Genomic DNA, 16037 nt, shown 5'->3' on the forward strand with positions numbered 1-16037 from the left:
GCTGAGAACATTGAGACACCAGCAAGTTAGCTGATGGGTTGCCCCCATTGCTCCAACACCTTGAACTGTGTACCCAGGAAGTGATCTTCTCAATGCTTTTTACATTTGTGTGCCATTGAGCAATTTCCACAGCGAGCTTTTCTCTGCAGGCCTCTAGCTCTGGTCACATGACACTGGGTAGCATACTCGTATACTCCTGCACCTTTCTGTTCCATTCATCTGCCTGTTCCCTGGCCACTGTTCTGGGGCACACAGATTTATAGTAATCTAATCCTTGGTTCATGATGCATTCTTATCCCTGAGCCCTGATGGACCTATTTGTTATGTTTATATTATTACTTGGTCTATTTATTTTAAGTGCATAATCACCAGGTATAAGAAAGTTTATTGGTCAACTACAAAGTTAGAACAGTTCCCACAAGACTGCCTTCGCTTCTGACACCAATTGCAAGTTCAGAGGCTTCCCCAAACCACCCTCTATTTCAATAATTCGCTGAAAGGACCCACAGAACTCGCTGAAAGCTGTTATACTCACAGTTACGGTTTATTACAGGGAAAGGACACATTAAAATCAACCAAGGGAAGAGGCATATAGGGCAGAATCTGGGAGGAGTCCAGACTCAAGGCTTCTGTTGCCCTCTCCCTGTGGACTCACCCGTGGTGTTATCTACCAGCCGTGTTGTATTGAGAGTACACGTGGAGTATCACCAACCAGGGAAGCTTACCTGAACCTCAGCGTATAAAGTTTTTATTGGAGCTCAGTCACACCCTGTCCTCATGGCTGACCTTTAGTCCGCAGCTCCTCCTGGAGGACAGGATAATACCTTTAGTCATTAGTTTGTCAGAGGTTGGAACTTAGGCCACATTGCCCAAAGCCCCCATCATAAATCCCATTGTTAGACTGTCCAGTGGCCAAAGCCCCCAGTCAAACAAACACACTCATAGGAGATAGCACATTCCAAAGGCCTAGAGCTCATTGCCCAGTAGCCAAGGGCAAAGGCCAGACTTCAGTTTGGTTGAGGTTAAATTTTTCCCTATACACCAGTGAATCCACTGCACAACCCAAGCACTGGCGCCAGGATTTTATATCAGGGTTTTCATATTATTTTTGCCATTTTCTTAGGTATGTAATCTTATGCAAGTGACTTACACTCTGAGCCTCAGTATCCTTGTCTTCGAAATGGGTGATCATATCCTGGTTGTTAATGGTATGCAAAGCATCACCATAGCCCACACAAAATAAGCATCATGACTTGTGCCTGCTGTGTCTTAGTGGGGGTTGGGTCCCAGGAGGTCTCAGGGCCTTTGCAGTCAAGAGGATGGCTGAGTTGTACAGTGTCCCAGAGACTGAAACCACCAGGGAAGGAAAGCCAACATGTAACTCCCTAGAGGAATGGCTTGTTAGTTTATGAACTATCCAGAGGCTTCAGCTTTTTTTTCATCCAGCCGCACCAAGGGCAATGATAATTTAAGAACCTCCCAGAGTGCCTCAGCTCCAGAACGACATTTTTCTGATTTGGTGGAGATTTCCGTGTTCTCTGTCTGTAGACTTGAGCCATCTCATCTCCCAGAAACCCAACCCCCTGGTGGCTGGTAGAATCGACGAGGCCTCCTTGAGCTGTTGCTGGCCCTTTGCATTGTGGCGTGTAGCAAAGCTCGTGAGAGTGTGTGTGAGGAGACAGCTGGCAGCCTTCCCTGTGGGATATGGAAAGAAGATTCCGCATTTCCCCACCATGCCTCTTGGGAATTACTCATCCAAAAAGTATTGTGGAAGAGCAGACAGAGTGAAACAAGGAACCATTACACTTAACCCTTACCTAGAAATACCAAGCTTGAGTTTAGCATCTGACCTTTCTGTTTATTGTTTGAATTGCTTTCATGATTTTTTGGTGTGAATGGGGGTCTATTTGGTGTGAATGGGGGGGTGTGCAGGGGCAACTATTATAAATATGATTCCTTCTATCAGGCGAAGAAAGAAAATGAATTCTCAAACACCCACCACCACTTTCTCTTCTGTATAAAACATAGATGTGAGAAAAATAACAAATGTTTGAAAGGATTGGTAGTTCGAAGGTGTCGTATGGATCTCATCATGGAACCGGGGGAGAGATTAGCACCAGATAAGTGTGGGTAATAGCTGGGAATTCACGAGGAAACATTTGTTGAATTGTGACTGTGGTGGCTATCATTCAGTGTGTGCATTATGCCAGGCTCTGTGCATATTAATTCCTCCCCATTGTGTAGGCAGAGATGTTAACTACAAGATGACGCATTGTTAAAAGTCTTGCCTCCTTAAACTGGGGCGCATGTATAATTTTGAGTAAAATAAAAATTACATTGAAAGAAAAAAAAAGATGACATCGTCAGTTTGGGGTAAAACCAGGTTTTGAACCTGTACTCTACCTTGCACCACAGCCTACTCTGTCAACAACTCTGTGTCCTTAATAGTAGTAGTAATAGTATTGATACATTATTTTGCTATCATTATTAGTAATAATATTTTATCTAGATATTCTAAATATGCCAATTGGTATTAATGCCTCACGAATTCTGTAATGAGATATATCACGATGGTAAGAACATGTATTTGAGAGTCAAAAGTGACAGGTTCTCATCCTGTGACCCCAGTTCCCCAACTGTGTTACCTTGGCCGATTCTTCTCACCTTCTCACGTCAGTCCCAGGAATGAGGTGGTGTAGACAGCCGGCTCCCTATTGCTTTGGGACAATTTACTCTGGACTGGGGTGAGAACCACCGAGTGCAGGCAGCGTGGAAACCGCCCGTGTCTTCAGCTGGAGTGGTGGGTAAACAGCCACTTGAGTGCCCCAGGGTAGCTAATCTGGCACGCACCGCATTCAAGCAGAAAGGTATTTGCTTATGTATTGAACCAGGAAAGGTCTTGACAGAAAGGCATTTCCAGCTTTTCTTAAAAACTCCAACTCGACCTCTGTTGGACAATTCATTTGGGACCAGTTTGGATCCAGATGGTTATTTTTCCGTCTTGAGCCTTTCCAGGAATTCCAGCACGGGCAGGCCGCCAGAGCACACTGGCCGTGCAGAGGCTGCAGCCGCGTTTTCCATGTGAGCGGCTTCTAGGGATAGCCCAGCCCAGCCGCGGGCCTCCCCCCTCCTCCTCCTCCAGGCCCGTCCTACAGCGCTCACACCTCTGCCGTGAACCCATGCGGGCACCCTGGCCCACTTGACAGCTCTCCTGATGTTTCTAGGGGTCGCGAACCCTACTAAAAACATCCCCAGTACTCACTGTCATCATGTTGACAAGGAACAGCAATGGCAGAAGCCAGGAATCTAAGAAAAGCTGCGCCCAAGGCTTGACGAAGCCTGTCCCTCCATTATGCTGACAGATAGTAGCGAATGACGGAACCCCACTTAGGGGTAAGGGAGACGGCAGTTTAGCCACGTGCCAGGCGGATGCAGCTGTGCGTCCTGAGGAATCCCCTCCAAGGCCTCTAATCAGAAGAATCGCTGTGCCTGGGTTGCAGAGCCGCCGGGCCAGTGAGTGCTCAAATGGGACTGTGTTAATTTCAGTTGGATTTAAATGTTTTAATCATTGCATTAAGCTTAGTTGTATCCATTGCCAAAAAAAATCTATAGATGAATAGGGCCTAAAAAACTATTATTCATCATGCTGATAATGTAAATAGTGGAGCCTCCTTTCTCCTGCCTTTCCTTGACCCACTGAAATCCCAGCTGCATGCCGGTGGGCGTGGCAGATCCTTGCCTCCCCAGCAAGGCCTTGCCTCAAAGGAAAGGGAAGTGTGGTATGTGCTGCTGGCTGCCACCAACTCTGGGAGCCTGTGCCGGGTGCAGACTGGAACTTGCTTTTTGTGACGCTAGAGGGAGAGAGAGTTTGTTCAGAAAGCACGTCAGTGCGCACAGTTCTCCACATACAAACTGTGCAGGAGGCTCCCTCTGCAGTCTCAGCTCTCCTGCGGCCTGGATCACACAGTTGGGTGGGTGGACTTGGGCTTGGGTGCTGGGCCTGGGATCCCTGGCTTGCTCGCCTGTGAAGTACTAACATCATGACCTCTCTTCCTTAGTCACTGATCAGTCTCTCCCTTAGTGACACTGAATGCCACACCAGCTGCTGTCCTTGATTAGTTTCAATACAGTGCAAAGGTTCCCTGGACAGCTTTTCATCCACCTATTCCTATGCATTCTGTCCCTTTTCTACATGAAAAAAAATAGACACTTGCTATTAGGCTGCCATCACCATGGTGCCTCCCACTATGTCAGTGTAACCTGTATCATGGTTGGGTAGACCAAGAAAGTCATTTCCAATACTAATTCTACCTCTGGCTGTGGCCTTGGGCAAACCTCAGTGTTCCCATCTGAAAAATGGAGGTAATAATACAAACTTCACAAGTTTGTTGTGAGGAGAACAGGAGGTGTTTAAGTAAGGTTCTCAGCATGTAGTGAATGATCAATGAATGGAAGCTATTTGGATTAGTTTCTTCAGGCTGCCTTAATAAATTACCACAAATTTGGTGGCTTAAAACAACAGAAATTCTGGGGGCTTGAAGTCCAAAATGGGCTTGAAGTCAGCAGGGCATGCTCCCACCAGAGGCTTGAAAGGGAGATCCTTTCTTGCCTCTTCCAGCTGCTGGTGGCCCCAGGTGTTCCTTGGCTCGGGACTGCATACTCTGTCTTCTTATGGTCTTCTCCGTTTGTCTCAAATCTTTCTCTGTCTTTCTCCTACAAGGACACTTGTCTTTGAATTTAGGGCCCGCCTGGATAATACAGGATGATTTCATCTCAAGATCCTTAATTACATCAGCAAAGACCCTTTTTCGAGATAAAGTCACATCCACAGGTTCCAGGTAGATATAACTTTTGAGGATCTACCATCCAACTCGCTACCTTATTAATGATAAAAATTAAGATACATATTTATCTATTCTTTTTGTTGTCAGGTACTTGTGTAGACTTCTTCTAGCATGGAGTACAAGCTGTCTTTCCTTGCTTTTTCTCTTCTCACTTCCATGAAGAGCCACAGGGGTGCAGAGTTGAGAAGGGAAGCCCCAGTGTATTGGGGTGCGGCTCTCAGACAGCATGTTCTGCAAAGTTCTGCCAGGTCCCAGCTCACCTCTCAGGTGGTTTCTGGCCTGGATGGACCTGATGGGGCCTTCCAACCCCTTCAGGAGCCTCCTCCTGAGGCCTGCCCAGTGATGCTCCAGGCTAGACACAGAAGAGAAAGTCGGTAATCGGTTTCCATTGAGGACACAGCGAGAAGAAATTATGGAAGTAGGCCAGGCTCACAAGCAAGCCACCTTGCAAGGATGGAGTCGCGGTCTCAGAATATTTATAATGGGGAAAAAATCTGGAGTAGCTCAAACACCCAACCAGGGCAGAGGCCCCCACCACTTATCCCTGAGCGCCTACCTCCACCCTTGGGATGACACAGGGATCCCTCCCGCATTAGGCAGCCCAGCCCATTTTTAACAATTCGATTGCTTCCTCATGCTGCGCCTTCTACTGTGCTTCCTCAGAACACTCACCCTCAACTGCCTCAGCTGTCACTTGCCTTCTTTGGGTCCAGACCTCTTGCAACCTGATCACTCCACGCTGGACATGCCCCCTCTTACCAGCGTCCCTTCACAGCAGTATTTTCACAGTGGCTTTACCAGTGTTATCTATGGTTGCAGTATTTATTCCCTTATTCTGAACATTGTATTTTTTAAAAGAAGCTGATAATTATTCCAATTTTTAGGAAGCCTACCAATCTGTTGGATCATATTAAGTGCATAGTCCAAAAAAAAATTCCTGGGCTCTTCATTGAAACCATTCTTAAGCCAGATCTCTTCAACCCTGCTACTAAGCAAATTGAGCTATTGAAACCAAGGGCATGCATTTACATTTATTCTCATTAATCTTAATTTTCCTGGTTCTGTGCCATCACTTCCAGCTTCTGAGGATATATTTAAATATTAATCACAACATATTAAACATCCCTTCCAGCCTTCTGTTACCTCTAGATATGATAACCAAAACACTCATAAAATGTTAAACAGAACAGACCTAAAATAGAGTTCTGGCACACCATTTGCTTCATGCTGACACTAAACAATTAAGGTCCACATACTAGAAATGAAGTAAGTGTTTGATGAATGAATGTGTGATCTGCTTCTTTTGGGGCATGCTTGTGCAGTCAACCAAGAAGGCATCTAATTATGGCTACTATCCAACCCACCTTTCTCCATCCTGGATACTCCAAGCGTGTCTGATTTGGGTCTGTTTTTAATATTTAACCAAAATGAAACATCTTCTGCCAGTGTACTGCACAGGCCTTCTACTTTAGTGATGTAATAAAATTGGAAAGAGATTGGTGAATCAAGACTTTGAGAATCCTTGCCGTGTCCTGGTGATGTCTGCCTTCACGTCCAGGTCTTGTGTTCCCTAAATGGTCACATATATAGTTTTTCCAGTCCCGGCACAAGCTCTTTCTGTTCTTCCTCCTCTTAAAGCTGTCACTGCGCTCCCGTTTGTGCATAGACATACACGCCAGACAGTCATGAGTTCACTCTAACGGAGAAACACAGGCTTGAGGGTGTAGGCAGAAAAACCCAGTTTATTACCATAGCCTTGGAATGCATTTTTAGGACTTCATCTATCAACTTCTAGGAGCATCTTCCGTTCTGAGCAGTTGGTTGTTATTTACAGGACTTGGAGTCAGCGGGCATATATTCCCACATCTCCAGCACAGAAGCATCTCATTTTCCTATCGCTTCTCAAACAGTTTGAATCCATGGTGATAGCAAAAGGATTTTTGAAACTAAATTATAGCAAAAATGTAGGTGTGGGGCTTACTTTGTTAAATTTTGTTTTTCTTCCTGAAAATGATTCGAATTGTGTATAAAATGTATGATTATAGCCTTTTAAAAGTATGTTTCTCTATAGTTTTGTAAAGACCCAGAAGAAAAGCATAATTTGTTATTTAGAGTTATATTGGGTTTAGATGACCCCAAAGGAACCACTGAGCTACACCTAAATATTAGCTTTTTATCCCCAAGGCTCCGTCAACTCTCTGTTTACATACAGCACCTCGTTTGGTTTCCTAATGCCTTCTCTATTAGAAAGTGGCTAGAGATGTTTAATTTGTGAGTTTAGGAGTGGAAAATTTAATCTTATACCAGAGTTTTTCATACCTTACATTTTGTATGAATCATCTGGGGATCTTGCTAAAATGCAGATTCTGAATAGTAGGTCTGGGTGGGACCTGAGATTCTGCATTTCCGACAAGTTTTCAGGGGATGATGATGTTACTGGTCTGAGGACCACATTTTGACTAACAAGTTCTTCTACAATTGGGCTAAATTTTAAAATACGGACAAAAAAATAGATACAAATGCTGATATAAAGATGATTAAGATGAATATATTCAGAACAGTGATTAGCAGGCAAGCCATAGGTAGTAAACCCCAAATAAATTTGTCTTGATTCATGCATTAACTCCCCCTCAACTTTCCCTTTGCCAATAATAATATGTAAACAGTGTGGTTTGCATAGATGGTTCTCTGGAAACTTAGCATTTGTACTGTGGATGTCCCCATGTTTCGAAGAAATCTTTCTGTTGTGGCAGGTGCTCCAACTCCTTGGGCCTGCCTCAGAGGGCAATTCAGGACAAAGAAAGAGATCCTAAAAGCAGAAGTCTCACTCTTTTTTCTTCTTTCTTATCCCTTTTCCTCTTCCTTCAATTTCTTACTCTACTTTGCACCTTCATAAGTTACCTCCCTGTTCTTTCCTTCCATGAGTAGTAATCTTCCAAAATACCGGGGCATGGTGGCACCCGCTGGTGGTTCGCTGGAAGTACAGCAAGACCTAATCCCTACCCTCATGTTTCCACTGATACAGACAATACAGAAAGCTAATGGGGCACAGAGAAGGGGCACATACCACAGAATTAGGGAGTCCTGTCTCCTCCCTGCTGCACTGGTAAATAGTCCTTCTATTAATAAATGTAGGAGGAGGATGGGTGGAAATTTTTATCAGTTTGTCCCCAGGTCACTCAGCTTCTCTGTTAATCTTTGTGTGCTTGATTTATCATTGGCAATCTCTGGGGAAAAAATGCTGTTTATGAATGGATAACTTTTCAGAAGAATGAATTTGAATTTGTGGGTTAAGGCCAGTATGTCTTAGTGGTCCATTAGCAGAAGACCAGCCCCTGTCTCCCAAGTAAACAGTATAAATAAGCCTCTGCACCACTGAGAACGAAGTTAGCATTCTTTTTCAAATTTACTGAAGCTGGGCTCTTTGAGAAGTACTTTCAGAGGAGTTTTCTAGTTTTGTATATTGTGCATTCAATTGTACAGGCAATTTTACATTTGCATTGCTAATAGACCTCTTCCTGAATGTGTTTGACATTTTACTTGGCTTTGAAAGGACTTTTATGCTGCTGCTTTTTCTTCCCTAGAGCTGCCTTGGGCTAATTAACCTATTCCCTTACTGGCTGGGCCTACTATATGCAAATATTCTCATTTCGGATTCTGACATATCACTCTTGCATGAACACCCCTAATGAAATCCTGTGGCGTTTTATTGGATCAGCGCTGCAGTAGAACCAGCAGGGGGCGCATGGAACAGTTCTGTTTGAGTAGATCCCATTAGTGAATTTTCCTTGCTAGTTGATATGGGAATATGGGAGCTTTTGTAGTTCCCTTTCTTTTCTTTTTCTTTTTTTTCTTTTTTTAATTGAGACAGAGTCTTCACTTTGTCACCCTGGCTAGAGTGCAGTGGCATCGTCATAGCTCACTGCAATCTCAAACTCATGGACTCAAGTGATCCTCCTGCCTCAGCCTTCCGAGCAGTTGGGACTACAAGCATGGGCCACTACGAGCCGCTCATTTCTCTATTTTTAGTAAAGACGGTGTCTCGCTTTTGCTCAGGCTGGTCTCGAACTCCTGACCTCAAGCAATCCTACCTCGGCCTCCCAGAGTGCTAGGATTGTAGCTGTGAGCCACCACACCGGGCCTACTTTCCTTTTTTAAGAGCAACCCTTGAAATCTAAAGAGAAAACATAATTACAAGTACTTTTCAGGCAGCCAAAAGGGACAACTTTTTTGATGTTTTTGTAGTTTAATTTTACTGTCATTGTAATTGATTCACAAATATTGGCCATAAATTACACGCTAAGCTCCTTATAAAAGAAGGCTGTACAGAACACGGTTATTTGGCGCTTATAAAGCCCTGACATAACTCCTTGGATCCTGGCAGTTCTTCATTTCTTTAGCATTAATGTTTTAGGTCTTTTTATTTTTTGTTTCCAGCCCTACCTTTAAGTGCTTCTCTTGTCATATGAGAAATCCTATGCTTATAGAATTATCCTTTTATGTTGAGACACCAAATTTCTAAACCTCCACCTTCCTATATACCTGATCAAAATCATTAAGGATAGGGAACTTTCTTTTGTGTCATTTGTCATTTCATTGTGATGTTTGTTGATGACGTTGAAGCAGAACCAAATCATTGTTTCTCCCCGCGCCCAAAAAAAGTCATAAATTAGGGAGAGGAGAGGAGAGGAAGGGAGGTTGTGTTACAATAGGGACCTCACCATTGCTCTAGCATGGGCAAGGATTGAATGCTGAAGGGCTTCTGCCTTACTATGTTTGTTTTAAAATTGATCAAAAGAAGATCTGAGTATGAGAATTGCCAAAACTCGAGGGCCTGGAACTCCCAAAGCCCAATCTCACAGCTCTCAGGATCACAGCACCCACTACCTTGCTCACACCTGCATCCGCTACCTATGGGGGCACTCACCTCTGCTGCTTGTTGGCGTGGTTCACGTTGGTTCCATTGATGTTCTGCCTCCTGCCAGTTGGGCATTGGTTTGCTCACACAGTGATGATAAGTCGGAGTTCAGTGGTTGCTAAGAGACTAAGACACCTGTCCATAAGAACTGGCTCCAGGATCACTGTTCGTATGTCCCGGTTTGAACACACAGGTCTGATTTGTCTGAAAAAGGAGTCATCTCTAGTGTTAATGGTGAGTTGGCCCTTTCTAAGGAGAAAGTGAGGGGATGGTATGAAGGGAAAACTCAAAGACAACTGGGACAGGAAGAAAGAGACAGGGATGAAGCAAGTGTGTGTAACCCTTGTTAAGGAAACTTTAATGCATCAGCCCTGTTATTGTATCCTACTTGGGTTTTTGTAACCGTAATCTAATTCATTTTTTTCACTGTCTCATTCTGTAAGCATGAGTGGCTGTACTGGGAATTCTTTGGAAACTTGTAGAGAACAGGATTAATTTTGGCTGCCTCCGCAGAGTTGGGGCATGTGTACGTGCGTGTGTGTGGATTAAGGAAGAGGGAATCGTTATAAATCCAGTATGGACCCAGAGCCAGGTGGAACCTTCAAAAGTAGTGGCTTTTGCATAGGAGGATTCAGAAATAACACATGAGGATGCTCAGGACTTTAGCTCCTAACTGCTCCTTCCCAGTGCCTGGCACTGAGGGCACACTCCAGCTGGTGTCATTCCCTCCCCCGCTCCACCCATGGGCTTCATTCACTTTTCCAGCCGGGTAAAGAAGAGGTGAGCAATGGAACCCACATTTATGAAAAGAAAAATTAAGACCTGCATTGTCTACAGTCTAAGAAAAAGAGGGGAAAAAAGAGAAGATGGTATTAAATGTGTCTCAGGGGACTTGTTAACGCCATAAAAAGTATATGCCTTAAAGTTTTGATGTGCTCAGTGTCTAAATAGTCTTCCTTCGTGATGTGCCAGCCTACATGGCTAGCGTTTAATCTGCTTTAATGCTAGGGCTATAATCGGGTTTTTGGAATTCACATTGAATCCGGAGACCTAGTTGTAATCTTGCCAAGTGTGTTTTTCCCCCAGTGCTGATATTTTGATTTCCTTTCCCTCCTTCCCTTTCTCCTCCCTTTCCTCTTCCCCTTGTCACCGCCCTCTTCCTTTTCCCAGAATCCAGAGCTGCTGTTGGCGGATTGTACCCAAGGGGAGATGATTCCTCATGAAGAGCCTGGATCCCGTACAGAAATCAAATGTGACTTTCCATTTATCAGACTAAAATCAGAGCCAGCCAGACAGTGAAACAGTCACCGTGGAGGGGGGACGGCGAAAAATGAAATCCAACCAAGAGCGGAGCAACGAATGCCTGCCTCCCAAGAAGCGAGAGATCCCCGCCACCAGCCGGTCCTCCGAGGAGAAGGCCCCCGCTCTGCCCAGCGACAACCACCGGGCGGAGGGCGCGGCATGGCTCCCAGGCAACCCTGGTGGCCGGGGCCATGGCGGTGGGAGGCACGGGCCGGCGGGGACCTCGGCGGCGGAGCTTGGTTTACAACAGGGAATAGGTTTACACAAAGCATTGTCCACGGGGCTGGACTACTCCCCGCCCAGCGCCCCCAGGTCTGTCCCGGCGGCCACCACGCTGCCTACGGCGTACCCTCCCCCGCAGTCAGGGACTCCGGTGTCCCCCGTGCAGTACACTCACCTGCCGCACACCTTCCAGTTCATTGGGTCCTCCCAGTACAGCGGGCCCTACACCGGCTTCATCCCGTCACAGCTGATCTCCCCGACGGCCAACCCCGTCACCAGTTCGGTGGCCTCCGCCGCGGGGGCCGCCACTCCATCCCAGCGCTCCCAGCTGGAGGCCTATTCCACTCTGCTGGCCAACGTGGGCAGCCTGAGCCAGGCACCGGGACACAAGATTGAGCCGCAGCAGCAGCACCTCGGCAGGGCTCCGGGGCTCATCACCCCGGGGTCGCCCCCACCCGCCCAGCAGAACCAGTACGTCCACATTTCCAGTTCTCCGCAGAGCGCCGGGCGCACCGCGTCTCCTCCGGCCCTCCCCGTCCACCTGCACCCGCACCAGACGATGATCCCGCACACGCTCACGCTGGGGCCCTCCTCGCAGGTCGTCGTGCAGTACACCGACTCCGGCGGCCACTTCGTTCCTCGGGAGTCCGCCAAGAAGGCCGAGAGCAGCAGGCTGCAGCAGGCCGCGCAGGCCAAGGAGGTCCTCAACGGCGAGATGGAGAAGAGCCGGCGCTACGGGGCTCCGTCCGCGGCCGACCTGGGCCTGGGCAAGGCAGGCAGCAAGTCGGTCCCTCACCCGTACGAGTCCAGGCACGTGGTGGTGCACCCGAGCGCCGCGGACTACGGCGGCCGCGACCCCGCGGGCGTCCGGGCCTCGGTGATGGTCCTGCCCAACAGCAGCACGCCCGCGGCCGACATGGAGGTGCCGCACGCCCCTCACCGCGAGGCCTCCCCCTCCACCCTCAACGACAAAAGCGGCCTGCACTTGGGGAAGCCCGGCCACCGGTCCTACGCGCTGTCACCCCACACGGTCATCCAGACCACACACAGCGCCTCAGAGCCACTCCCGGTGGGACTGCCAGCCACAGCCTTCTACGCGGGGACCCAACCCCCTGTCATCGGCTACCTGAGCGGCCAGCAGCAAGCTATCACCTACGCCGGCAGCCTGCCCCAGCACCTGGTGATCCCTGGCACGCAGCCCCTGCTCATTCCGGTCGGCAGCGCTGACGTGGAAGCGTCGGGGGCAGCCCCTGCCATCGTCACGTCGTCCCCTCAGTTCGCTGCAGTGCCTCACACCTTCGTCACCACGGCCCTTCCCAAGAGCGAGAACTTCAGCCCCGAGGCCCTGGGCACGCAGGCCGCCTACCCGGCCATGGTGCAGGCCCAGATCCACCTGCCCGTGGTGCAGTCCGTGGCGTCCCCGGCGGCGCCTGCCCCCACGCTGCCCCCCTACTTCATGAAAGGCTCCATCATCCAGCTGGCCAACGGGGAGCTGAAGAAGGTGGAAGACTTAAAAACGGAAGACTTCATCCAGAGTGCGGAGATAAGCAACGACCTGAAAATCGACTCCAGCACCGTGGAGAGGATTGAGGACAGCCACAGCCCGGGCGTCGCCGTGATACAGTTCGCCGTCGGGGAGCACCGAGCGCAGGTAATGTTGGCGCGGGTCCCGGGTCCCGCAGGCAGGGGGACGCCCCACCACAGCGCTGTCATTGTCTCCTGGCAAGATGCCTTGCTTCTGTGAGGCAGCATGAAGGGTTCTCATTTATATCTAGACCTTAGACTCAGCGTGTCGGGACTATGCTCTCCAAGAACTTTAAGCCCTGCTTCCCCATGGCATCTGTCATTTGTAATGAATTAACCTCTGTGCATCCAGAGTGGGGCCAGTTATGTTCTCCCCTTGGGACAATTCAGAAAATCAAGCCAAGGACCCCAGTTGATGACCCCGATTGAGAAAGTCTGCAGGACTTTCTAGTGGTCATTCTGCGCTTTGTCTTACCAGGAAAAGATAGAGGATGCTGTCAGGGTAAGGACATTAGATGCTGAAGCCATCACATCCCATTACAACACCTGTGTTTTAAAATACAGGGCTCATTAGCTGGGCGTGGTGACTCATGCCTATAGTGCCCGCTACCTGGGAAGCTGAGGTGGGAGGATCACTTGAGCCCAGGAGTTCTGGACTGTAGGGCACTGTGCTACTCAGGTGTCTGCAATAAGTTTGGCATCAATATGGCGACCTCCTGGGAGTCGGGGACCACCAGGTTGCCTAAGGAGGGGTGACCAGGTCGGAAATGGCGCAGGTAAAAACTCCTGTGCTGATCAGTAGTAGGATTATGCCTGTGAATGGACATTGTACTCCAGCCTGGGCAACATAGCAAGACCCCATCTCTAAAATATCTTTATATGTATTATTATTTAGGTGTGGCAAGGCCAACAGACCAGGAGATGACTTGAAAAGATGGTCTGTTATACCTCCGATCCCAAGAAAAGGTGGCACACCACGCCATGGGGGGGGCCACAAGGAGAAGTACCAGGTCACTCAGGAGGCAGAGGGAGTGAGGGGAACACACAGACAAGAGCCTTTACTATGGTTTCTGTGGGAAGGAATGGGGGAGGCAGGATAAGAAGGTTTAGGATTGGCTTGTGGGAATAATTGTGGTGGGCTGTTGGGCAGAGGGGCTGTCCCTAGTTGTCTGGTAGCTGGCCTGCAGTGATTAGGACAGGTGGATAGTGGCCCTGGGAGTGACAGATCAATATAGGAGGTGATTAAGGCATGGGCTGTGGATTGGTGGGCTCGCATATGAGAGGCAGACTCCCCGTGGAGTGGTTTGCTATCTCTAGGAATTAGCCAGTCCTAGCAGGGGCAGTCGCTCCAGCAGCAGCAAGGCCCTGAAATGTCAAAGCATCAGAAAATAAAAGGCATAGTTAATACAATCTGAAAAGTCAGGCCTGTCCCAAGTGACCTGCTGGACTTGTAGTAGAGTCAGCTGAGTCACGTTAAAATTGGGGGAACGATGAACTCTTGGTTTCCACGGGCTCCTCAATCCACCCTTTCTGAGGCTCTTAGATCCCTACACATTTATTCCAAAGCCCGTTTATATCACTACCCAAGTTGCTGGGAGTCAAACAGGTTTGGCCTCCAGCTGGGAACTTCCCCGGCCTGACCACTCTCTAGAAATGCTTCCATTGAGGACTTTAAAACACTGGAATAGAACAGAACTTCCTTCAGGTTTTGGTTGAAAACAGTCATGGAATAGCTGCTACTGGAGACATTCAGAGAAAATGAAACAAGCAAAAAAGATAAACTAGTCACTGGTTTGAATTGCTTCGAGCATTTTTTAAGAGACCAAGTGCAGGAGGGACAAAACCAATGTTCTGAAGCGTTTTCCAGAACCGCTCAGGAACGACTAGATGTGGGGTCTTGCACAAAGCCAGGGGCCTGCGTTACAGAGAGCCCTTAGCCCTGCATACTTGTCTTTGTTATTGTGATATCTTACTGTGGTCTTACAGTCTTTGGGAAGCCCAAGAAAGATTTCTCAAAAGTTCTGATTTAAAAAAAAAAAAAAAAGAGCAAAAATCAGGATTAATTTTTTTTAAGAAATGGCATCGTTATTTAGAACTCACCACCCATCTCTGGTTTCTGCTACTTCCTACATGAAATAGGCGTGGGTACTAGAAGAGAGAAAGTTAATCGCCTTGAGCAAAGTTGACTCTTTACCGGCCCCAAGCGAAGCATGGAAATAAACAAGAGTGAAGAATAATTGTGCTTTTCATGATACTTTGAATCCCTAAAAACATTATCGTGAACACAGGCAGGTAGGGAATGAGGTTTTGTTTTGAAATGCTACTGGTTACTGACCACCATGTCTGCCAGGCTGTGAGAGCTCCACAGCCCTCTTCAGTTCTTGGAGAGGAAGAATCTAGACGAGTTTACCCCTGCCTAGAACTTCACAAAGTGAACGCGTAGATAGAGTTTGGCTTCCCTGTGCGGTCGGAGCTCTGTTCTCATCTCCTTCCCACAGCTAGAACACTGAGTCTCTTCGCTGACAGCCAGGGTGCAAACGAGCAGGCAGAAGGTTTGTCCTGGCCTGTTGGCAGGTCTGTCGGGGCAGCTCGTGTGTGGCTGTGCAGTGTGCCTGGGACAGGCGAGAGGGCTGAGGTCTGCTGAAGAGGCTGCTTGGGTTTCATGTCATCCAAACAGAAGTACAAGACCCCGATGCAGCCAGTGATTTGTCACTTTATCGAGGAGCCTATCGGAAATCAGCTGACATCATCACAGCGAAAATACTCCACTAGCTGTGCTTGCCAGGAGTGACAGGTTCAGAGTCAGAAGACAGAGAGAGAGAGAAATGGGAGTAGAGGGAGGGGAAAGGGAGAGAGAGAACTAACATCTGGACTTAAACGAGGTTCCAAGGGCTGCATCCTCCTCTCCCTTGGCGGTGCCTGTGTGGGGAGCAGTCTCCTCTGGCCTGAAGAATCATCCAGGTCTTCTCAGCTGGTTAGGCGTCACTAACACTCGCCTCCACAGGGAAATTTAGAAATGTGCACATTGTTGAACCTAATTAGCAAAAATCACAAGTTTGGTTGGGGAAGTTTTGGAAGAAGGAATGGTTTTCTACAAGACAGATGGTTTTGTGACCCTAGGCATAAATTCTGCATGAACAGGCAGTTGCAAGGATGCCTGACTTCACAAACACTCCCAAGGTCATTCCCATTGGGGTGTGGTGGGGTATAGTAGGGAGACAGCCTGG

The 16037-nt window shown here is 47.9% G+C and overlaps 1 protein-coding gene across 1 annotated transcript in view; it reads left to right on the forward strand.

Moving 5' to 3' along the window:
- ATXN1 (ataxin 1) overlaps window positions 1-16037 on the forward strand; it is a 156682-nt gene that overhangs the window by 125692 nt on the left and 14953 nt on the right. Inside the window, exon 2 of the mRNA XM_012643271.1 lies at window positions 10933-12937. Coding sequence (XP_012498725.1) covers window positions 11093-12937 — 1845 coding nt within the window. The 5' untranslated portion in view covers window positions 10933-11092. The remainder of the gene's footprint in view (window positions 1-10932; window positions 12938-16037) is intronic.

This window comes from Propithecus coquereli, unplaced genomic scaffold (assembly GCF_000956105.1).
Source record: "Propithecus coquereli isolate 6110/MARCELLA unplaced genomic scaffold, Pcoq_1.0 Scaffold194, whole genome shotgun sequence".
Classification (NCBI taxonomy): domain Eukaryota; kingdom Metazoa; phylum Chordata; class Mammalia; order Primates; family Indriidae; genus Propithecus; species Propithecus coquereli.